Source organism: Nilaparvata lugens, chromosome 3 (assembly GCF_014356525.2).
Source record: "Nilaparvata lugens isolate BPH chromosome 3, ASM1435652v1, whole genome shotgun sequence".
NCBI classification, from domain to species: domain Eukaryota; kingdom Metazoa; phylum Arthropoda; class Insecta; order Hemiptera; family Delphacidae; genus Nilaparvata; species Nilaparvata lugens.
Genome location: NC_052506.1, coordinates 1,585,659 through 1,612,291, shown reverse-complemented (window position 1 = coordinate 1,612,291; position 26,633 = coordinate 1,585,659). Strand labels below are relative to the sequence as shown.

Genomic DNA, 26,633 nt, shown 5'->3' with positions numbered 1-26,633 from the left:
AATGTCCCATAAACAATTCATTTTACAACTCACCGCCACCGTGAGAAGCTCATCGCTGACAACTAATATTTTTTTTCTTCTTCTTCTTCTTCTTCTTCTTCTTCTCTTTTTCCTCCTCCTCCAGTTTCCTATTCTGGAACGTGATTCTTCATGACAAGAATACAAACGTTATACATGACTTGAAAAATAGGGGAAATGGAGAGGGGAACAGACAAGATCATCAAGGAACAAGAATAGGGAGAGAATAATTATAATGGGTATGGAGTGAAAAGAGAGAAGATGAGTACTTTTGTCACCTACAAGGGGTGACTCAATAGTTCTTACAACTGTCCACTTATTTCCACCCTTCATGCATGTTCAGAAGTTCTTGAAAAATCAATAAAATGTCTCCCTCATTTCAATCAAACTATGGGCCGGTTGCACAAAAGCCGGTTAAATTTCAACCGTGATTACTTCCAAGAGAATCATTCAGAGAAGGTGTTTATGAGAAGACGGCACAAAAGCCGGTTGAATTTTAACCGTGATTAATTCCAAGTGAATCATTCAGAGAAGTTGTTTTTGAGAAGACGGCACAAAAGCCGGTTGAATTTTAACTGTGATCAATTCCAAGTGAATCATTCAGAGAAGGTGTTTTTGAAAAGACGGCACAAAAGCCGGTGAATTTTAACCCGTGATTAATTCCAAGAGAATCATTCAGAGAAGGTGTTTATGAGAAGACGGCGCAAAAGCCGGTTGAATTTTAACCGTGATTAATTCCAAGTGAATCATTCAGAGAAGTTGTTTTTTAGAAGACGGCACAAAAGCCGGTTGAATTTTAACCGTGATTAATTCCAAGTGAATCATTCAGAGAAGGTGTTTTTGAGAAGACGGCACAAAAGCCGGTTGAATTTTAACCGTGATTAATTCCAAGTGAATCATTCAGAGAAGGTGTTTTTGAGAAGACGGCACAAAAGCCGGTTGAATTTTAACCGTGATTAATTCATTCATTCATTTATTTTATAAAACACTATAATCATAATACTATTATGACGTTGGAGGAAAATCTAGGCTGAGCCTGTACTATTTCTCTCCAAGAATTTTGATAAAATGTTAATGTTGTCCAAAAGTTAAGGTTATATGTAATCAACCACTGCTTCGTCACTTGATTTTCGGTCCAGGAATATTTATTTGAAAATTTTTAAGGTTGATGTTATACTCCAAATGAATCACAAAATGTATCACAATAAATTAAAAACGTTATAAATATTGCACTTTTTTGAAAAATTCCAGGAGAACCAATCAGAGAAGGCGTTTCTGAAAAGACAGCTTCTCTGATTGGTTCTCGTGGAATTAATCACGGTTAAAATTCAACCGGCTTTTGTGCAACCAGCACTAAAATTTGTATTTTTGTCAGTGACATTAGTTTTTACTTTCCTTGCCCTACTACCATAGGTAAGGAAAGTATTGGTTTTCAAAAAAAAATTAGCGTACCCTAATTTCAAGTTTTCTATACGTTTCAAGGTCCCCTGAGTCCAAAAACATGATTTTTGGGTGTTGGTCTGTGTGTGTGTGTGTGTGTGTGTGTGTGTGTGTGTATGTGTGTATGTCTGTGAACACGATAACTCCATTCCCAATCAAACTTGACTTGAAATTTTAAACTTAAGGTCCTTATACCATTAGGATCCGACAATAAGAAATTCAATAAAATTGAATTCAAAATGGCGGGAAATGGCGGATAATTACTAAAAAACCATTTTTCACGGTTTTCTCGAAAACGGCTCTAACGATTTTCTTCAAATTTATACCATGGATAGCTATTTATAAGCCCTATCACTGACATGAGTCTCATTTCTGGGAAAATTGCAGTAGCTCCGTAATATTCTTGAGAAAAATGGCGGATAATCACTAAAAAACCATGTTTTTCAAGGTTTTCTCGAAAACGGCTCTAACGATTTTCTTCAAATTTATACCATGGATAGCCATTTATAAGCCCTATCAACTGACATGAGTCTCATTTCTGGGAAAATTTCAGAAGCTCCGTAATATTCTTGAGAAAACTGGCGGATAATTACTAAAAAAAAACATGTTTTTCACGATTTTCTCAAAAATTACTTGACCGATTTTTTTCAAATTCATACCCTGTATAGTTATTTATCAGCTCTATTAACTGGCATGAGTATCCTTTCTGGAAAAATAATGGGGGGTCCACCCCATCCTTGAGAAATGGACTTTGTAACCTCCTTCTCGTGCATGAGGTAGGTAGGTAGAACAGTTCATAAAAAGAACACATATTCGAGATAATATTTCATCTGTAGAACAGATTTTTTGACGACTTTGAAAAAAATTACGACTTTAAAAAAAATCAAATTTCACAATGTACACAGAGGAAAAAGTACTCTGAAAACAATTATATATACACATATACAGAAGTCTGATCGTAGTTTCAAATATGAGCAAGGAAAGTTGTGTGAGTGTTCCACACCAGATTTTTTTAGAATTCAATTCTTTTTGATGATAAAATTTTCGAGAATATGAAACGGGAATATATTTCAGAATCTTTCTTGACTTATTGAGGAAAGGTAGAATTCTAAATGACGGCATACATCAGACGTCCATAACTCAATAAATGTGTTTCTTAAGGTGTGTACAGATATATGCGCCGCGAACATGAGCAATTCACTTTTAATCAGCTGACTATATCTGTATTTTTACAGAAACGGTAAGATACAGATATAAAAAGCTTGGCATCAGCTGATTAAAAGTGAATTGCTCATGTTCGCGGCGCGTAAATCTGTACGCACCTTAAGGTGTAAGGTAAAGAACCTTACTTTAAGTATAGTGAGGTCCACGTTATAATGACAGTGTTTGTTTAGCAAAGGTATTGCTATCCTTGTCTATCATTCAACAAAGCGGATAGCGCTATCTCTTTCTCGCTTTGCTCTGTTGCCAGATTGCTCTTTAAAAATGTAGAAATATGATTAATTAACATAATATTCAATCTTAATTATGAAATCATTGAAAAATATAATTTCTTGCTTGATAAAATATAATTAATTATTTTAAAGAAGAATGAACAGTTAATATTACATCAATCAGCTACCGTCTATGGAAGGCATTGACAAGACAGAGGATCGGCAACGTTGTTCTCCTATCTTTCTCCACTGCCATTATAACGTGGACCTCACTATAGTGTGGTCAACCAGTGCAATGCACAGGTAGAACCTAACGAAAATAAATTAGAAGTTCCATATTTTCTTATAGCCTATTGGCATATTCTTTAACTAAGAAATTAGAAGATGAATAGTTAAAACTGTAGATTCACTATTTGTGGGGAAATACAGTAGTTAAAAAATCTGGTGTGGCGCACTCACACAACTTTCCTTGCCGTTATGAAAATTGATCACCTGACGCTAGTGTTCCCGCACATCTCAAGTCTACTATTCAAAGATTTAAGCCAGCTGGTGACAGGGCGATAACGCTGGAGACACACATTCTCACATGAGGTCTGCTATCTCTTCATAGTGACATCTCTTCATTTCAATTTTAGTTGAAAATGTTACTGAACATTAATTGTAGAGATTTTCATGCTCAATCTACTCCACTTGATTTTTTTTTGTTTTAATTGTATCTGAAGGCTGATAATTGGGAATCTAAAATCAAACGTTGCATACATGGGGCGGAGCTCCTGGAATTTTTACAAATATAGGACTTGTGGCAGTTGATGGAGCTTATCGATGACTATTTTAGGTATGAATTTGATCAAAATCGTTGGAGCCGTTTCCGAGAAAATCCCGAAAAACCCTGTTTTTTACAACATTTTCGCCATTTTAGCCGCCATCTTGAATTGCATTTGATCGAAATTGTTCGTGTCGGATCCTTATAGTGAAAGGACCTTAAGTTCCAAATTTCAAGTCATTCCGTTAATTGGGAGATGAGATATCGTGTACACAGACGCACATACACTCAAACACACACACACAAACACACACACACACACATACAGACCAATACCCAAAACCCACTTTTTTAGACTCAGGGGACCTTGGAACGTATAGAAATTTAGAAATTGGGGTACCTTAATTTTTTTCGGAAAGCAATACTTTCCTTACCTATGGTAATAGGGCAAGGAAAGTAAAAATGGTTTAACTACACGTGTGAACTAACAACATCACATCAATGAATAAATAGTCACAATAATAGATACTGAACACATCAAATAAGAAAAGAAAACTCAACAAATAAAAATAAAACAGGTGATGTAAAACCGGCGGTGTCTATCTCTGAAAGGGCACGGACCTCTTTGTTCACTCACAACACCTTTTGATGTATAGTGAGGTCCACGTTATAGTGGCAGTGGAAAAAGATGGGAGAACAGTGTTGCCGATTCTCTGTCTTGTCAATGCCTTTTATAGAGGATAGCTGATACCAGTATGTATATGTTGTATGATGTACTGTTTATTCTTGTTTGAATTAATCTACTATATCTTATTTTTGTCAACAGAATACATTTTTCAATGATTGAATAATAAATTTTCATAAATGAGATCATTTATATTTTTGTTTATTAATTTATATCTCTTCATTGTTGGAGAACGGTCTGGCAAAGTAGCGGTGCTAGGAAAGGATAGAAGAAGATGAGGGAAGAAGAAGAAGAAGAAGAAGAAGAGAAGAAGAAGAAGAAGAAGAAGAAAGAAAAGAAAAGAAGAAGATGAAGAAGAGCTAGAAGGAGTACAATGAAATAAAGAACCGACAAAAGAGGTGGAAGAGAATAAAGAAGAGGAAGAACCCAGAAGAAGATGGCACAAAAATAGAAATACCAGATAAAACCATTTCACGCTTAACCTGGAAATAACAAAGCGGCCTCTCTCACTGATCCTGATTTTCAGCCGCCTCATCACTTTGTCCTTCACCGCTTTTTTTATCCTTATCCTTTTGAAGGGACTAAGGATAAATAAGGATAACACCTTGCTAACACCCTGTTCTACATGAAGAGGTGTTGAGAGTCAACAATGGAAATCGTGCCCCGTTCAGAAATAGAGAGACATCACCTCTCTCATTTTGTCCTATTTGTGTTTTATTTGAACTGTTTCCTTCTCTTATTGACCGAACGAAGTGAGGTCCATGTTTTAACTCGGATTTTCTTTTGTCTGTATGTATGTATGTACGGTAATGCATTTACGGCCAAACGCGTTGATAGAATTATATGAGACTCGCTTCGCTCGCCATATCGGTCTAGCCAGGGGGCTCCGCCCCCTGGACCCCCGACTGGATCGTCCAAAAATGTGATCAGCGGTCTCGCTTCGCTCGCCTACATTTTTCATTTGAGCATGCTTCAGAAAGTCAAATTACTGGGGAAAACACAGAAAAGCTGAGAAAAACGCTAATTTTGGGCGTATCTTCAATGAAATATTGAAGTCACCTAATTACAAAATTTTCAGACCCTAGGCAAACTTCTGTACCAAATTTGAACATTCTCTGTCCATTGCTTGATGAAAGAACTATTTTGGCGTTATTTCAAATTCCTTCTAACACAACATTATAACACCCTAGCTTAGCTTCTGTACTAGATTTGAACAATTTCTGTTCATTTTTGTTCTCGATAAATCTGGGAGAAAGCAATGAAACGCTGGAAAAACGTTAATTTTGGGCATATCTTTGCCGTTATTGCAAATTCCTTCTACACAAAACTTATTACACCCTAATTTGGCTCTTGTACTAAATTTGAACAATTTCTGTTCATTTGTTCTCGATAAATCTGGGAGAAAGCAAAAAATGCTGGAAAAACGCTAATTTTAGGCGTATCTTTGACGTTATGGCAAATTCCTTCTGACAGAACATTATTAAACCCTAGCTGAGCTTTTTTAGTAAACACCCTTTAGAGCTTCTGCACTAAATTTGAACATTTTCTGTTCATTTGTTCTCGATAAAGCTGAGAAAACGCTAAAGAACGCTGGAAAAACGCAGATTTTGGGCGTATCTTTGGAAATGTTTCCAAATCCTTTCTTACCATTTCGCTTTTATATATAGATTTGACAGGAATATTCCTTTTTCAACTACCCGTCGATGTATACACAAGGGTTTTTTGAAATTTTGCATTTTAACTATAATATGAAAGGAAAAGGAATGTCCTCCATACCCCGATATCATTATAATATCATCTACTTCGAAGATAGGATTAATCAGACTATAGAATTATTCATAATTAATCAGCTGACAAGTGGGTTATTCATTGCATGCATTACACAGATGTCTGGCCGTTTCTATTTCTACTAGTAGTTCTGTAAACAGTAGACCTCGCGTTCAGTAAGTTACATTGACCTGTTGTTATGTTTTCTCAAAAATTAATAAATCATTAATCAATTTAAAATGTCTAGAAAAAATCCTAAATAAACATAGAGCTTTCTGTCTTATCGTACCGTGACGTGTCGTCCCGGAATGTGAGTGTGAGCGCTGTTATCAGGTCTGGCTGCCGTCGATACGCCAATCCAATCCAACGTTAGTAGACAGAAGGTTGATCACTCACAGGTGTAAGATTCGAAGTGGTGGGGGGAACGCCGGCGTGACGTCACGTGTAGTAAAAATATGATAGAGTAACTACACTGAGCATACAGTTTATTCACTGTATCTTTAAAAACATCGTCATTTAATCCCCTCAGGATTGATCTAAAACTGTGAAATTCTCCATATTTATAGCGAATGAATCACCGATTCTAATGATGTTGTTCAATATTTCAAGTTCATTCAACTTGTATAAATAAAATGATGTTAAAAGTCTTCAAGAATCTAAAAACGTGACACGAAAAAGTTAATAAGCTGGAAAAGCGTTATTGGACAACGTATACTATTATAATTCAGATTAAGCCATAAAAAATCCTACATAAAAATTTAAACCGATCCCGAAAAATCCGATAAATTTCATTCATATAAATGCACTGAACACATGCTGGTATCGAGCACATGTTCTACGAGAATCAAAATATCTCATCCCAGAAATTCACAAGCTGATGTATAGCCAAACTACAAATAAAAAATAAAACACTACCGAGAAGATGAAAAAACCTTAAGGGTTGAAGGGAAGGTTAGGAGGTAGGGTTTTGCTTTTATATGGCAAAAATGTGTTATTGAATGTTTTGATAATTATTGTAAAGAAAGCTTGTATGTCAGAAAATGTTTGTGTTATATAATTTGACTATACGTCACCGTATGATATTTCAAGAATGCGATATTTTGCCTACTCTGTACTACAGCCTACGTCACAACTACAGTTCCCCCACTCCAATTGCATTTTAACTAAAATACTATAGATGAGTGACCAACCTTCTGTCTACTAACTTTGAATCCAATCAACACATCACAGATCAGGTGATAAAATGAAAAATAAAAATTGAAATTAAAAATGATAAAATGAACTAAATTACGCTGAAGAATTTATTATATTTTTGATTGAAAAAAAAAATAATTTTCAAATATTTGAGAAATAATTTTTAAATATTTGAGAAATAATTTTCAAATATTTGAGAAATATTTTGATCAGATAGAAAGATTATCACGGAACTGGATAAATCATCATATGGGATACAAATTCAAACATGAACTGAGTTCATTAAAATGAGTGATTTTTTCATCTTGGAGAAAAAAAAAACAGTTTTTAAGAATAAATTATGATTCAACTGTGAATTGTAATTCACAACTGGAACAGTTGACATCAGATACTTGTGGATGAGGAAAATGCGTGAGGTCTTCTGTCCACAGAACTACTAGTTTGATTTATCCAGAAATAGCATAATAACATAAATTATCGTCGGTTCTGTTGTATAAAGAGGGGGCGTGCTAAAAGGATACCCAACCAAGTATTACTGACAAAGGGTGTTGATGCGACAAAGCCAGCGAATAGATGGGGGACTGAGAGGGAGTGAGAAAGAGGATTTTTTTTGAAAGAGACGGAGAGAGGAAAGAGAGAGAGAATACAAGTGAGAGAGAGTGTGTGTGTGTGTGTGAGAGAGAGAGAAACTAGAATAGCGGCCACAACAAAGAATTCACACGTCCCAAGATGTTCATTATCGAAGGTCTGCCCTAGACCACACAGCCACCCACGTTAATGGACCTTCCACTTCCTCCTCTTCCTCCTCTCTTCTTCTTCTTTTTCCTGTTCTTCTTCTTCTTCTCTTCTTCTTCTTCTTCTTCTTCTTCTTCTACATGATCTTCTTGTTCTTCCTCTTCTTCTTCTTCTTCTCTTCTTCTTCTTCTTCTTCTTCTTCTTCTTCTTCTTCTTCTTCTTCTTCTTCTTCTACATGATCTTCTTCTTCTTCTTCTTCTTCTTCTTCTTCTTCTTCTTCTTCTTCTTCTTCTTCTTCTTCTTCTTCTTCTTCTTCTTCTTCTTCTTCTTCTTCTTCTTCTTCTTCTTCTTCTCTTCTTCTTCTTCTACATGATCTTCTTGTTCTTCTTCTTCTTGTTCTCCGCCATCTTATTCTCCATCTTCATCATCATCAACTTCTTCTCCATCTTCATCATCTTCTTCTTCTTCCTCCTCTTCCTCATCTACTACTACTTCATATTCTTCTCCATCTTCTTCTACATGATCTTCTCCTTCCTCTTAATATCTCCTCTACATGTTTTCTTCTTCTTCTTCACTTCATCATCGTCTTCTTCTTCCTCATCCTCTTCTTCTACTACTACTCCTTATTCCTCTTCATCTTCTTCTACATGATCTTCTTCTTCTTGCTCTTCTTCTTCTTCTTCTTCTTGTTCTCCGCCATCTTACTCTCCATCTTCATCATCATCATCATCTTCTTCTCCATCTTCATCATCTTCATCTTCTTCTTCTCTTCTTCTTCTTCTTCTTCTTCCTCCTCCTTATCTACTACTACTTTATATTCTTCTCCATTTTCTTCTTCCTCTTCTTCTTCTTCTTCTTCTTCTTCTTCTTCCTCTTCATCTTCTTCTTCTTCTTCTTCTTCTTCTTCTTCTTCTTCTTCTTCTTCTTCTTCTTCTTCTTCTCCTTTTTCTCCTACTACTACTACTACTACTTGTCCTCCTCCTTCTATCACCCTTTTCTTCTTCTTGTTTTTCTCCTCCTTCGTCCTTCTCCTTTCTCACCATTCTCATCTACTCACTTGGATTCTCTCTTCCATTTCTTATTTCTCTCCATCTTTATAGTGAGGTCCACGTTATAATGACAGTATTTGATCAACATTGATGCTGCTATCCGTGTCTAGCATTCGACAAAGCAGGTAGCGCTATCCTTATCTAGTTCAGCAACGGTCCAGATCATACTTCAAAAATGTAGAAATCCATTTAATCTCAATAATTATAAAAATGTATTATGTCATTATTGAAAAACATTTTTCCTTGACGTATGAAAGTTATAATCGCATATTTTAAACAAGAATGAACAGTTGATATTACATTAGATATACCGGTATCATCTATCCTCTATAGAAGGCAGTGGCAAGGCAGAGAATCGGTAACGATGTCCTCCTGTGTTTCTCTACAGCCATTATAACGTGAGCCTCACTATCCTTGAATAAATCACCTGTTTGAAGGCACTGAATATTGGAAGGCACTTTTTCTTGAAAAGTTAAAAAAGTAGTTCCTTTAAAAAAAGTCGGTGCTTTACGGTTGAAACTATCCTGTCATCAAACTTCAAAGCAAAAGAATGTAACGTACTTTAGAAAAGAATTCGTAAATCGTTTACATGGAAGAAAGGAGCCTAATCTAATATCTACTAAAAGTAAATTCGTATGGCTTTTGTTGGTGGGGAGTCCCTTGCGGGAAGGTCCACTACCTCCGTAAATAAAGCCTTAGTGCATTCTGGTGACTTCAGCACTGGTAGGGCTCCTACACCAATAAAAATTAGTTGATTTCAGCTGATCTATATCAGCTAGTGTTTCTATTGGTGTAGGAGCCCTACCTGTGCTGACATCACACGAATGCACTACGGCTTTGTTTACGGAGGTAGTGGAAGGTCCCACCGCCTGAATATATAATTTAAGCCGTCAATGGGCCTTACGACTGTCATACTTCAGCCGAGACCGACAATTTAACGTGCTTATCCGATAACACGGGAGTGATCTGGTTAAAAAACTTTTGGTAATGAGTGGGTTTGAACCCGTGATCTCTATGCTGCTACGCAAGCACTCTATCCACTAGACCACGGATCACTCCTAATATCTACTAAACTTCAACCACTATTTTTATCGATTCTAGTATGGTTTACAACGTCAATTCTTGTAGAAAAACTTCTAGTAGTTTGTGATACTCTTCTTCAATTAGCTGACTTTGAATAAAACTGTCGAATTCTTCACATAAAACTGTTAAAATTGTTAGGGTGCGAACAGAACGGTGAGCTCGATATGTAGATTTCATATTGCTAGCGTTCTTCTATATCTATATGTATTATAACTATATCAATGATATAAATTTACGTGCTATAAATTTTCGGCTCCAAATTTATTGTCTAAATTCAATATTTTCTAAATTTGGCTTAGTGGTTTTGTGTTTTTTCCGGTTTTGTTTATGTTTGGACTTTTTAACATAAAAATGAACTTTATTCCAAAGTGAAAAGTGTAAATTTAAAGTATTGTGCTGACTATAACCTTAGTGTCCGGTTTCCCATTAGGGAACTTTGGACTATATACGGCGAGGTGGAACTACCCTTGGGTCTCCCCACCATTGAAAGCCATACGCTAATAATAATAATATAATAAAAGAGTTGCAGAAAAGCCGGTTAAATTTTAATCTCGATTAATTTCATGAGAACCAATCAGAGAATTCTTACTTCGAAATAACATTCCATGATTGGTTCTCGTGAATTTAATCACGATTAATATTCAACCGGCTTTTCCTCAACCGGCAATTGGGCTTGTTTCGCACTTATAAGGTTCAATACGGTTTGGTTCATTTTCTGTTCATTGCTCATACATTGATGCATAGCATAGATGCAGAGAGCAACGTGTACTTCACTGTGGAATGGTTGCACAAAAGCCTGTCAAATTTTAATCATGATTAAATGCCACGAGAGCCAGTCAAAAAATTGTTCAAAAACACTTATCTAATTTCCCTGGAATTTAATCATTATTAAATTATTCATTATCTCCAGAAATAATCATTATTATTGATTAATTTCATGTGAACCAATCAGAGAATTCTTATTTCAAAATAACCTTCCCTGATTGGTTCTCGTGAATTTAATCACGATTAAAATTCAACCGGCTTTTGTGCAATTGGGCTTGTTTCGCACTTATAAGGTTCAATACGGTTTGGTTTATTTTCTGTTCATTGCTCATACATTGATGCATAGCATAGATGTAGAGAGCAACGTGTACCTCACTGTGGAATGGTTGCACAAAAGCCTGTCAAATTTTAATCATGATTAAATGCCACGAGAGCCAGTCAAAGAATTGTTCAAAAACCCTTATCTGATTTCCCTGGAATTTAATCATTATTAAAATTTAACAGGATTTAACAGGAGTGCAGCTGAGCATTAGACCGGTGATTGATCACAGTTCTCAATCTAGAACATAGTCGTTGAGAATCCATGAAAGACATACGTGAACATGTAGGCTGATGTCTTTAACCCTTTCTATCCCAGTGTTGTTACTGAACAACATGATTTTCTATGATGTCTATTGGATCAGTGATTGAATGAATCTGCCATCTACTGTCCTTGTTTGAAAGCTACATTAGTCTAGATTAGTATTATACCACTAGAGAGCACTCAAATGCAGTCTAATTTCTGAAAAACAGCAAGATTCAAGAACGGCAGGCTAAAGTTTTGAACACCTTTCTTCAAGAACAGACATGAATTGGATTCTATAGTGAGGTTCACGATATAATATTGTGAAAAAGACGCTCCTTCGATTGGTTCCGGTGCCACTTAATCACGGTTAAAATTTAACACGCTTTTATGCAACCGAGCAGACGGTTATCGTTGAATCTAAAGGTGCGTACCGCGCCTTAGAACAAGAGAACATGAAGATATATGCGCCGCGAACATGAGCAATTCACTTTTAATCAGCTGACTATATCTGTATTTTTACAGAAACTGTAAGATACAGATATAAAAAGCTTGGCATCAGCTGAATTGCTCATGTTCGCGACGCGTATATCTGTACGCACCTTAAGAGAGAAAATCTTCCACATGTAGGCTGATGTATTTTAAAGAGTCAGACTTTAAAAACGCTCCTCTGATTGGTTCCTGCGACACTTAATCACGGTTAAAATTCAACATGCTTTTATGCAACCGAGCAGACGGTTATCGTTGAATCTGAGAGAGAAAATCTTCCACATGTAGGCTGATGTATTTTAAAGAGTCAGACTCTAATAGCGTTTCGAACACCTTGCTTCGAAAACAGTCATGAATTGGAATTCTAATTCCAGTAGCAGCCAACGGCAATAAATTGGGTTTGTTGCGTTCATAAATTATCCAAGAACCGGCGTGGGCATTCCATTATCTATTCATGTAAGCAGGTGTGAGTGGTAAGTTTATGGATTTGCAACTGCCTCTGATTTTCCAATGACATTGGCTGGATTAAAAGTTTGATTTGCGGGGTTGTCGAGACCTGGAACGACGCTCGACTCAGTCTCACAGTCGTGAGGTCGCGGAGACTAGAATCATAGAGCTTAAGTAGAAACTATAGCTTAAGTAGATATCCAATGCTTAAGTAGATATCCAATGGTACAGGGCGTTTATGTCGCAACTTTTACTGTTATCTCAAGCCGATAGTCCGCGTATTTCTTTCCCAAAAAGCTGTGTGACGCTGGTAGTCTCTCATATTGTGCCGGTCATGCACTCTCACCCGGCCAAAACAGTAACTAGTAGTTCTGTGAACAGTAGACCTCACGCAGTATTCTCATCCACAAGTACCTGATGACCGGAATGACCTGAAATTTGGAACTTAAGGTCCTTACACTATAAGGATCCGACACGAACAATTTCGATCAAATGCAATTCAAGATGGCGGCTGAAATGGCGAAAATGTTGTCAAAAACAGGGTTTTTTGCGATTTTCTCGAAAACAGCTCCAACGATTTTGATCAAATTCATACTTTCAAAAGTCATTGATAAGCTCTATCAACTGCCACAAGTTCCATATCTGTAAAAATTTCAGGAGCACCGCCCTTTCTATGCAAAGTTTGATTTTAGATTCTCAATTATCAGGCTTCAGATACAATTTGAACAGAAAAATTTAAGTGGAAAAGATTGAGCATAAAAATCTCTACAATTAATGTCCAGTAACATTTTCACCTAAAATTGAAAATAAGCTCGAAATTCGAGAAAATAAGATTATTCAATTGCAAACTTTTGGCAACTGTTGATTCTATTAAATCATTCACTATGAAGAGATAGCAGACTTCGTGTGTTTGCAGCGCTATTGTCCTGTCACCAGCTGGCTCATATGTTAGAATCAGTAGACTTGAGATGCTCGTGAACACTAGCGTCAGGTTATCAATTTTCATAACGGCAAGGAAAGTTGTGTGAGTGCGCCACACCAGATTTTTCCTTTTATATTATCCTTGAGATGCAAAATTTCCAAAAACCTTGTATACACGTCGACGCGCAATTAAAAAAGAAACATACCTGTCTAATTTCATGAAAATCTATTACCGCGTTTCGCCGTAAATGCGCAACATATAAACATTTAAACATTGACAGAAATGCCAAACCGTCGACTTGAATCTTAGACCTCACTTCGCTCGGTCAAAAATCTACAATAATCGATAGTGATCGACTTGAGATAACAGTAAAAGCTGCGACATAAACACCGTATACTATGGGATATCTACTTAAGCTGTTGTTTCTCTATGCTAGAATTGACTGGTCTGAGTGTCACCATTTGAAATCACATGCTGCGTCGAGAAGAGACTAGAGTCGCAGTCTCTTCTCGACTTGAGTCGCGTAAGTGTGAGTTGAGCCTTTGTCTTTGCAAATCTGTATATCTTTCTCACATTATGATTGATATTATTTTTCCTTTCATTGCTCTTCACAGGAATACCAATCCTGAGTTGTAGGGCAGGCAATTCTCCACGTCCGGAGAAAATATTTTTGGATAGAATAATTGACCGAGCAAAGTGAGGTCTAAGATTCAAGTCGACGGTTTGGCATTTCTCTTAATGTTTAAATGTATGATTGTTTAAATGTTTGAATGTTTATATGTTGCGCATTTACGGCGAAACGCGGTAATAGATTTTCATGAAATTTGACAGGTATGTTCCTTTTTTAATTGCTCGTCGATATATATATAACAAGGTTTTTGGAAATTTTGCATTTCAAGGATAATATAGAAGGAAAAAGGAGCCTCCTTCATACGCCAATATTAGAGTAAAAATCTGGTGTGGCGCACTCATACATCTTTCCTTGCCGTTATGAAAATTGATCACCTGACGCTAGTGTTCCCGCGCATCTCAAGTCTATTATTCAAAGATTTGAGCCAGCTGGTGACAGGGCTATAACGCTGGAGACACGCGAGGTCTGCTATCTCTTCATAGTGAATCATTTAATAGAATCAACAGTTGCCAACAGTTTGCAATTATTGGATAATCACATTTTCTCGAATTTCAAGCTTATTTTTGATTTTAGGTGAAAATATTACTGAACATTAATTGCAGAGATTCTCATGCTCAATCTTTTCCACTCAATTTTTTTTGTTTAAATTGTTTCTGTAGCCTGATAATTGAGAATCTAAAATCAAACTTTGCATAGATGGGGCGGAGCTCCTGAAATTTTTACAGATATAGGACTTGTGGCAGTTGATAGAGCTTATCGATGACTATTTCAATTATAACTTTAATCAAAATCGTTGGAGCCGTTTTCGAGAAAATCGCGAAAACGCCTGTTTTTGACAACATTTTCGCCATTTTAGCCGCCATCTTGATTTGCATTTGATCGAAATTTATTGTTCGTGTCGGATCCTTATATTGTGAAGACCTTATGTTTCAAATTTCAAGTCATTCCGTTAATTGGGAGATGAGATATATTGTGTACACAGACGCACATACATTCATCATACACACACACACACATACAGACCAATACCCAAAAACCACTTTTTTGGACTCAGGGGACCTTGAAACGTATAGAAATTTAGAAATTGGGGTATCTTAATTTTTTTCGGAAAGCCATACTTTCCTTACCTATGTTAATAGGGCAAGGAAAGTAAAAATCAGACTATAGAATTATTCATCATAAATCAGCTGACAAGTGATTACACAGATGTGTGGAGAAGCCAGTCTATTACTGTATTCCCATAAGGTCTATAGTTTTATCAGGTACTTGTGGATGAGAATACTGCGTGAGGTCTACTGTTCACAGAACTACTAGTTATTATTAATTTAACGAAAATCCCAATTAATTGCTGTAATTTATCACCCTGAAGACTTTTGCTACTGCAAATATTGACATCAGGGTATTCAGCAATTGAAACAAACTGCAACTTCCAATTTATTCTATAGTTATAGTATAGTATAGTTAAGTATATTTATTTTCTATAGGTAATTTAAGAAGACAGTCTTGGATAGACTGCCAATTTTTACAATTTTTTCTCATTATGATTTATATTTTATATAAATTAGAATTGGTACTGTTTTGGGCTTATAAGCCTGTGATACTTTTCTGTAAGTTGTGGAATTCTGAATGATTAAATGAATAAATAAATATATTTGAATTATTATTTTTTGCAGGAGTACCAAATCTCGGACGTGATAGTGAAATCGGGCGTCTCCCCGCGCCCCGGCAACTGGATCCTGGAGAAGAGCCGTGACGGAGAAAGTTGGCACCCCTGGCATTATTTTGCAATCAGCGACGACGAGTGTTGGCAGACGTACGGGGTGAGACCGGCGCCACCCCACCCCACCTACAAGACTGACTCGGAGGTCGTCTGCACCAGCTACTATTCCAAAATTAAGCCCTTGGAGGGTGGAGAGGTGAGTTGTGAACGATATTTTCCTCTTGAGACCATGATGTACTGAAATCTTGACAAAATCCACTAAAGCCTGGTTTTCACTAGTAGAGTTAGTGGTCGAGTAACTGGCATACTAACTCTACCGAGCTAACTCTACTCTACTTATTTGGTCGAGTAGCTGTTTTCATTACAATAATTGAGAATTGTAGGTGTGTTGTCTAGTGAACAGAACTAACCTTAAAATGTCAATACTTTTTAATAAACACTTAAACATTTATTGATTCATTAATACAATTTAATAAATAACAATACTTCTTAAACTTGATAGCCTACGGCACGACTCTACTCTACTAGCTCGAGACTGTTTTCATCAGCATAGTAGTGGTAGAGTAGAGTGAGAAGCCGTGGTGGGGGAAGGCAAGTGGTAGAGTACTATCCCACTCTACTCCACTAAAGACTAGTTTTTGATTGAGACAAACATGGTAGAGATTGAACTCTACCATGAACGTTTTCATTGGGAGAGTTCACAAGATACTTAGTACTTGCCCAGGCAACTCTACCACTAACTCTACCAATGAAAACCAGGTTCTACTGATATCTTGAAGTACTGAAAAGTGAGAAGATTATAAAATGAGTTATTGTCATCAATATTTTGATTTTGGATGTTGTGGATCAAACTAGACGAGCTGAAAACTTGAGAAAATGGGAACTTTACAAACTGAGAACTGAACTTGATGAATTGTAAATTTAACTCATACTGGACACATGACAAATCCGGAAATTCTAGGAACTTGACAAACTGAAATCTTGAGTCATTTCTTTAGACTTTGAGCCGATTCCGTGCTCGGGATTTAGCCAAGTTCTAAAAACAGCTAGTCAGAAAATTGACTTTCCGAAACGGGGCGTAGACACAGTTTTTATGATAATCTTTATTTTCTCATTTCTATAATAATTGGAAACGTCTTCTCTTGACGAAATGAAACATTCAAAATTCAACTTCAAATTCAACATTCAAACATTCTTGAATAATTCAAAATATCTGAAACTTTCTCTTTATTTTGTTTTGTGTTCAATTTTGTAGTTTCTCGAAATCCTATACTATTAAACGAGCAACTTCAGTTAATATATTCAGATGTTTGGATGTTTATATGTTTGTATTTCACCGGATCTCGAAAACGGCTCTAACGATTCTCATGAAATTCAGAACATAGTAGGTTTATAATATAAAGATTCGATTGCACTAGGTCTCATCCCTGGGAAAACTAGCCGAAGGGCATTAAAAGGATAGGTATTATTCATCCTTGGAAAAACAGCTGATAATAATTATTTCGTCGTCTGTTGGTGATGGAAGTGAGTGAACGAGTTCGTGTGTGGGACTACTGTATGTCAAAATTATGAATCAGCTGTTGAACGTTTGTAATCATTCAATCAGGTACTTAGTGCCGGTTGCAAAAAAGCCGGGTTAGTTTCAATCCTGATTAATTATTCCAGTAGATTCATCTTTTTGAAATGGTCTTCTCTGATTTGGTTCACTTGAAGTTAATCAGGATTAGAATTTAACCGGCTATTGTGCAACTGGGCCTTTGTGAGGGAAATTTTTGCATTCCTCTGGGAACTAATCTCAATTTTCTGTGATTAGATAGAACATCTCTCTATGAATGTTATGATAATTTCTTCTTTCGTAATAAATTTTTTATGCTTTTGTACTCCAGAGCGAAGCTCGGTCCCCGATATTTTGATTTAAACTTGGATGGACTACGACTACGTTTCGGAAAGCCAATTTCTGACTCCAGCTGTTTAAAGTCTAGAACTTGAACAGTATAACGGCCAAGCCACATGAGGCGTTTTTCATACATGTCGGCAGGGCAGGAAGCTCTCCAATTGGCTGATTATCAGCTGATTACCGATTAATTTTGTGTTTTTTGTCGGCAGATTCACACCAACCTAGTGAGCGGTCGACCGCGCGTCAACGCAAGCGAGTTGGACGAGCTGACGCGAGCTCGCTACGTTCGCCTACGGCTGCAGAAGCTGCGTGCCAGTGCCGAGTTCATGTCACGCACTCACCGTGACCCAAGTTTGGCACGCAAGCTGTTCTACTCGATCAGGGACATCATTGTCAGCGGACAGTGTATATGTCACGGGCATGCCACCAAGTGTAAATACAACGAAATTACTGAGGTGAGCAATTTGTCGTCTTCTTCTTCTTTTTTGCGTCTTTCTTCCACTCCTCCTGTTCCTTATCCTATACTCAAGCAGTTCAATTGCCATCATAATATGTAGTTGTTATTTTTGTTCTTGTTCTTCTCCATCTTCATCTCACTTCCTTGTCCTACTTCTTCTCCTCACTGTCTTCTTCTTCATTCCCTTCCTTCTCTTTTTTCTTCTCCTTCTCCCTGTCCTCTTCCTCTTGTCCTTATCTTCATCATCCTCTCCTCCTTCTTCTACCTCTTTTATCTAATTTTACTTTCTATTCTTATCTTGTACCATTCTTCTCCTTCTCTTCCCCCTTTCTGCCACTTCTTCTACTTCTACTCTTCTTCAACCTGTCTACTCCTTTTTTACCTTCTTCTCTTCTTCTCTTCCTCATTCTTCTTCTCTTCTTTTGCTTGTTCTTGTTCATGTTTTTCTTGGTCTTTCGGTTTTTTACACCTCTTTTCCTTTGTTCTTCTTCTACTTCTCCTTCTTCGCCACACTCTCCTCTTTCTCTGCTTCTCCTTGTTCTCCTCCCCTCAAACTACACCGTTCTTTTTCTTCCTATCATAATTCTCCATTCTCTTCTTCTCCTTCCTATTCATCTTTTTCCTCTTCTTTATCTTCTTGTCGTTCACCTCCACCTATACCTTCTTCAATTTCTTCACACTCCATCATTCATCTTCTTCTTCCTCTCATAATATTATTATCTTAATCTGTCTCCTTCCCTCTCAATACATCTTTCTTCTTCTCCTTCTTCTCAAGGGTCGTGTGGCAAAGATGACCTAGAGATGAAGTAACTTTATTCTCAATAAAGGTAATTATTCAATTCAATTCTTCTTTAATTTCTCCCTCCTCTTTCCCTCATATTTCTCCATTAATTTTCTGTTTCACGGGAAACCGGTAATTTTAAATCTCGCGGTAGTCAGTGTCTGATCACTCAAGGTCACTCCATCACCTGTCATAAAGTTTTCAGTGATCAGCTGTTCACTGTTCGGCTCAAGCTGCAGTACAAGCAGACAAGCACGCTCAAGATTAACTCAATCGCCTTTGTAGACTGTAGTAGAAGATGAAATGTTTAATTTTACTGATTTTATGCATGTATACATTTTATAGAAACACATTTAGATCCTACCTATCAAAAAGTGGTGAATCAGTAGATCGAACGCAACATAGTAACTATGATACTATCATAGTTTCAGGCGTCAGGCGTTATATTATGGTGTAGGTAGCCTATTCTATTTCTGCTTTTCATATTCTATTTACTCAGAGTATAAAATGTAGGTAACATGTATTGAATGTTACATTCAATCACAGAAGAAGGAAGGAAAACCATGTTTCTACTTTGTAATTATATTTTGGATTAAAATTGGTCAAAACTTAGAAAGTGATAAACATAACCTATTTTTTTACAATCAATGTATCTATCCAAATTCGGGAAAGGACAGTTTTGGGCTTAAAGCCTGTTGCTCATTTCCCAATCATTCATAGTTGAAAATTATATTATATCTATTAATGTATAATTCGATATTCTCTGTTTCCACTATCTAATTTTTATCCTGAGGTAGGTTTTAGTTGGTCCAATCAAATTTTGTCCAATGTTTTGTAGGTCTACTTGTAGAAGTAGAGGTTATGTGTAACAAGGATCTGATCCTAACACAGCACCGTAATGCGCAGGCGCAGGTTTTTCTCTGCGCAACCACAGAGGAGCTGTTTGACTGAGTGGTGGCGCTATAGTGAGGTCCACGTTATAATGACAGTGGATAAAGATAGAAGAATAGGGATGCCGATTATCTGCATTAATTCATTATATTTCTACACTGTCAAAAACATAATTGACATCGTTGTGGACCTAGAAAAGGATAGTACCACCGGCTTTGTCGAATGATTGACAAGGATAGCAAAACCAAAGTTGATCAAATACTGTCATTATAACGTGGACCTCACTATATTAAGCTATCGTTTAGATAAGTTAAGAATCATGCGCTTGCTACTCCCATTGGAAGGGTGACCGCTTGAGCCACCTCATCTGAATATTCAAAATTCAAATTCATTTTATTGCCAAAAAGAAAACCAATTGATTCATTATAGTCCGTACAAAATTACTTCTGACTTGGAGGAATATGTGGCGCAGAGAAATGGAGGGGATCAGCCAATTACAGTGATTAATAGAGACATAGGTAGAAGCGCAGTTGCCAATTTGTCAGTCGTCTGACTGCTTCCAGACAGGAAACTTCGCATATGTAGCATGAGCACATGAACAGTCACTAAAAGTTGGAGAACGCTGGCCGCTTCAGAACGGTAACATCGCGCCTCTGTATCCCTCCCGCTGTATGATTTCTCTACTGCTCATGCATGTCTATCCCAAGTCAAAAGTTATTTTAGATAGATATATATTCAATCCATTCAACACAGTGTACCCATTATTACACAAGCAAACAGTTGAACGTCGTCAAATTACTACAAATATTCAGTACAGACTATGTTGTAAATGACCACATTGGTAGTATCATGACCACGCTATAGAAACTGAACGTGCCTACTCACAAGTTTTAGAGCTTATGTGGGCTTCACCCTCAGTATTGTTATTAAAACCTGGATATAGCAATAGGAACACTCACACTGAACGCTTGCACTTGCTGGTGCGTTCAGTGTGAGCAGCTACATGCAAGTCACAACATCTTCAATGGAACTTTTCAAATTGTATTTGTTTACTCATGCTTAATTTTAATTGCACTTAAATGCATTCAGTGTTATCACACTTTTACATTTATAATCATTTTTTTAGACTGTGATTGTTTTGTGATATTTGCTCTTATGCATTTGATTTGATTTTGATTACGGTAAATTTTCTTCCTGGAGACTCTTTGAAGAGTATAGGAAATCGTCAAGGACTATTTGTCAAAAAATATAAGAATACATATAAACATAACTTATATTATATACATCACATTCCACAATGTACATTACAATTTAATCCTCCCAAAAGCCTCATTCTCCATCCATAAATTCTTGAATACTGTAATAAACCCCGTTTGCTAAATATTTTTGAAAATTTCCTTATTTCCATTTTCTCTCAAAGTTGACGGCAGTTTACTTATAAATTTTATACCCATATAAGAAGGCTTATTTTCATACTGAGCTGTCCTGTGGTATTGTGCAGAAAATTTACTCTTATTTCTAGTGTCATAATTATGTATGTCACAGTTTCTTATAATTTTTTTATCTCTTATATACATAATCACTTCGAAAATGTACAGTGCAGGCATAGTTAGAAGTCCTAGATCTTTGAAATACTCTCTGCGGGACTCTAATGGCTTAGTACCTTTTATCGCTCTCACAGCTCTCTTTTGCATTCTAAAGATTCTATCTAAAGTTTTGAGACTGGAGCCCCCTGTTGCAAACCGAATATGCGACATTATGAGGGCATGATATACTGTACATGTTAAGATAGTGTTCCCAGTACTTAATCTTGAAATCTGCCTGAGTGCAAACATTCCAGATGATATGATGTACCTGACAATGTCCATGTTTTTGTGTAAAATGCTTATCACAATAAAGAATGAATTGGATTGAATTGAATTTTTGTTTGCATGAAACTCAATATAGCTGTGTGATTCCATAAAACATGCAGTGCCCAGTGCAATCCCTGTTTATCATCAATTTTTTACATTCACCCTATGCCAACACACTAAAATGGATATCACTTGAAAAAAGTGATATTCTGATGAATTTTAATCAATTTCCAAAAGTTTTCCAACAGTTTTTATCATAATTTCTTTCTCCCAATGCAACTGTTTGCACATCACGTTAGGCACGAAGTTTAATCCCTGTACACTCTTGATTTTTGCAATCAACCGATGCAAACACTTAAAATGTGATATTTTAATGAATTTCCTCCAATTTTCCACCAGTTTTTCACTGAATTTTCTTTTGTTCGCAGGAAACCCAATGCGACTGCTTGCACAACACCTTAGGCACGAAGTTTAATCCCTGTACACTCTTGATTTTTGCAATCAACCAATACCAACACTTAAAAATGTGATATTCTAATTAATTTCCTCTAATTTTCCACCAGTTTTTCACTGAATTTTCCATTGTTTGCAGGAAACCCAATGCCACTGTTTGCACAACACGTTATGAGCGCAGTTTAATCCCTCTACACTCTCGATATTTCCAATCAACCAATGTCAATTCATAAAAAAGTGATATTTTAATGAATTAACTCCAATTTTCCACCAGTTTTTCACTGAATTTTCCATTGTTTGCAGGAAACCCAATGCGACTGCTTGCACAACACATGCGGTGCCCAGTGCGACCGCTGCTGTCCGCTGGCCAATCAGACGCCGTGGCTGCGAGGGGGCGTGGCTGGAGGTGGGGCTGGGGGCGTGGCTTGCGAGCCGTGTCAGTGTCATGGCCACGCCTCCAGTTGTCACTACGACGAGCAAGTGGCTCAAGCGAGGCTCAGTGTGAATGTGGAGGGCGTGTTCAGGGGTGGTGGTGTGTGTGACAACTGCACGGTGAGTCTAGTTAGGTATTAGTTGATTTTTGGTAAGTTTAATTTTGACAATATTCCCACCTAATTCAATTTCTACAATCTTCACATGGAACCAAGGATGTTCACCCATATTTTGGATTATGGTTAGAAGAATAATCCATTATACAGAGTGACACAGAATAACGGGAACTTTTAAGAACGCCATAAAACATTAATGGGAAGGCCAAAAATGATTTTATTCAAACTAAAGTAAAGTTAAAGACTTGTCATTTGAGAATTATTAATAACATCTATCACTTTTTGACAATCACTTCTTCAAGATGGCTTCCTCCTGAACGAATACACTCTTGAAATCTGTGTTGACTATTCCTCATCGATCTGCGTTTCCTGGTCCCATGAATCGCCAAATCTGTCCACCTGCTATTTTCTGTTTGTGGAGCTATCTCAAATCAAACGTTTTCACAACTTGACCAATAACTGTGGTTGAATCATAACAGACAATTCAAAATGAAATTAACAATATCCCAGCTGAAATGTTGCAGGAATCTCAACATAGATTTCAAGAGTGTATTCGTGCTGGAGGAAGCCATCTTGAAGAAGTAATTGTCAAAAAGTGATAGATGTTATTAATAATTCTCAAATGGCAAGTCTTGAACTTTACATTAGTTTGAATAAAATCGTTTTTGCCCTTCCCATTAATGTTTTATGGCGTTTTTAAAAGTTCCCGTTATTCTGTGACACTCTGTATAAAGATTGGTTCGAATACCCTGGTTGGCATGGATGTTTGATCATCTCATCAAATCACTCTGACACTTCCCATCACCCTCAGACAAGCTTAAAGCTCATGTGTGCATCATCTGCAATAAAAAAGATCTACAAATGAAGATCTAAAGTCCGTGCTAACCTCAGATTGCAGCCCCATTATGGCAAATGATATTCCAAATTTTAATAAAACAATGGCATGGCACTGTTGCCGTTTTCATGCTGATTCTATCAAAAAGGTCTATTCTCTCTTTTTATATTTCTCTCAAACAATTAGCTCACAGGCTCTCTGGATTCGGTAAATATCTGGCAGCACTGTACTCCATAAAATCAATGTTGATCTAAAGGTGAGTACAGATATACGCGCCGCGAACATGAGCAATTCATGTATAATAGCAATTATAATCAGCTGATTATATCTGTTTTTTACAGAAATGGTAAGATACAGATATAAAAAGCTTGGCATCAGCTGATTAAAAGTGAATTGCTCATGTTCGCGGCGCGTAAATCTGTACGCACCTTAAGGTTTACACAGACAATAGTAACAAAAATGTAAGTTTTGACATCAACCGATGCAAACACTTAAAAATGTGATATAATGGATTTCCTCCAATTTTCAACCAGTTTTTCACTGAATTTTCCATTTTTTGCAGGAAATTCAACAATTGATGTTTTTAAAAGCTGGTAGTGAAAAAATTAAGTGAATGTGTCATCTTTTATTTTTATTATTACATTTTTTTCTAATTGGTAATGATCCGTTATCAAAAGGATTATTTTTCTTTGTAGATACTCCCATATGCGGTCAAGCTTTAAAGCTTTGCATATGTGTAATTTAATCAGAAGGATTCATTAATATTAACTTTTAATTGTTTATTTGTGTATTGTATTATTACAAAAATTGTATTATGAGTTTTTCTTATGAATAAAATCATTATTTCAAATGGTCGAATTTATCAGTATCAGTATTTATCAGCTGTAGATTCAAATGTGAGATTATTGTACATGGTTATCATTTTTTTCAATGATAATACCAGAAAATTAGGTGTGTATAGATGGTAAAATCATGGGAAAATAATTGTTGCTATTGCAACGACGTGAGGGTGGATTAGAAACTGAGCATGCGCTCTGTTTCTCTCGCCACCAGTTTTGCACTAGACACAGTGCAGCCAACCTGATGTGTTCTCCACTAACTGCCCTGAAGAAACCATATATTTTACCAGGCTTTCCACTCTTGTTTTAGTGATAGTGACAATCTAATGTTGTTGGAAATAATTCAAATTTGAATGTACAGAATATGTTTTTAAAAGTGTTCATGGTGTGAACAGGACGACGAGATAATAATAATAATAATAATAATAATATCGTGTGACCTGGCTGGCTCAGGTCTGGTGTCAGAGTTTTACAGGTCTGGTGACGACGAGATTACAGGCATAAACTGTGAGCTGTTCAAGGCGGACTGGTTTTTGTGACAATTTTATTTATCTATTTATATATTCACCTATTCAAATCAAATCAATTTATTCTCACAATTTACAAATAATACAGTACAGTTACAGTACATTTATATATAGCCTTACGCTGTGAGAGACTATCGTGTAGGCTTAAGCCTGTGTTTGTGAGGGCCTGGCGCAATTCGCTAAATTAAAAATCGATAAACTAAGTTATGAAAATTAATATTATATTGAACTAAATTTGAGAAAAATACAGATTCATTTATTTATTTATTCATTTCTTACATGAACAGGACGAATCAACTGGCATAAACTGTGATCAGTAGCTCTGATTCTTGTGCCACATTTATTCATCCATTGAATTATTTATTCAATTTATCTATTATTCTGTGAACAGGACGAGACAACAGGCATAAACTGTGAGCAGTGTAAACCGGGCTGGTTTCGCCCGAGCGGAGTGAGTGCTGATGCGGCCAAGCCATGTGTCCAGTGTGACTGTCACTTAATGGGATCAACTGGTCTGTGTGCCAACGATGATTCACAAGCACATCTGGGAAAGGTCGGTTGAACTACAAATGGTCTACTGCATTGAATAGAATTGATAATTGGTGATATATGATTATTACTTTCCTTGCCCTATTACCAAAGGTAAGGGCAGTATTGCTTTCCGAAAAAAATTAAGGTACCCCAATTTCCAAATTTCTATACGGTTCAAGGTCTCCTGAGTCCAAAAAAGTGGTTTTTGGGAATTGGTCTGTTTGTGCGTGTGTGTGTGTACACGATATCTCATCTCCCAATTAACGGAATGACATGAAATTTGGAGCTTAAGGTCCTTACACTATAAGGATCCGACACGAACAATTTCGATCAAATGCAATTCAAGATGGCGGCTAAAATGGCGATAATGTTGTCAAAAACAGGGGTTTTCGCGATTTTCTCGAAAACGGCTCCAACGATTTCCATCAAATTTATACATAAAATAGTCATTGATAAGCTCTAATCAACTGCCACAAGTCCCATATCTGTAAAAATTCCAGGAGCTCCGCCCCATGTATGCAACGTTTGATTTTAGATTCCCAATTATCAGGCTTCAGATATAATTTAAACAAAACATTTCAAGTGGAAAAGATTGAGCATGAAAATCTCTACAATTAATATTCAGTAATATTTTCACCTAAAATTGAAAATAAGCGTTAAATTCGAGAAAATGTGATTATTCAATTGCAAACTGTTGGCAACTGTTGATTCTATTAAATCATTCACTATTTATTTATTCGTGGACAGAATCACAAATCATATAAATATGATTAGGAAGGAACAACAGGCTTGGCCCAAATCTACTATGGAGAGATAGTAGACCTCGTGTGTCTCCAGCGTTATTGTCCTGTCACCAGCTGGCTCAGATCAGAGTGTGGACACTAGCGTCAGGTGATCAATTTTCATAACGGCAAGGAAAATTGTGTGAGTGCGCCACACCAGATTTTTTTATATGTAATGAAGCCTTCACTCATGAAAACAGTAGGTTGCTATCCAAAACCGAAGCAAAAAAAAAGAAGTGGTTAGAAAAGAGTCATGTGTGACAACTAAATCATCGGATCAAATGGTCTGTGTGCCGACGATGACTCACAAGGCCACTTGGGAAAGGTCAGTTTATAGTCGTTTATATATTTATATCATAATATTTATTATGTGAATTTGTAATTGTAAAAATCTTGTATATATGGCAAATAAATTGAATTGAATTGAAAAAAAAGTTTATATATTTATACAAATATGATATGGTTTCTACCTTCTACAGAATTGGTAGATTAGATAATTAGTAATAGATTCTATTTTCAATTCAGCCTGCCCTCGT

At 36.5% G+C, this 26,633-nt stretch overlaps 1 protein-coding gene across 1 annotated transcript in view; it reads left to right on the top strand.

The window, feature by feature from the left end:
* LOC111060895 (laminin subunit alpha-2-like) overlaps window positions 1-26,633 on the top strand; it is a gene marked incomplete in the record, with an annotated part of 262,801 nt that overhangs the window by 29,102 nt on the left and 207,066 nt on the right. The window contains 4 exon segments of the mRNA XM_039425289.1: window positions 15,657-15,899; window positions 17,810-18,055; window positions 22,339-22,587; window positions 25,176-25,337. Coding sequence (XP_039281223.1) covers window positions 15,657-15,899; window positions 17,810-18,055; window positions 22,339-22,587; window positions 25,176-25,337 — 900 coding nt within the window.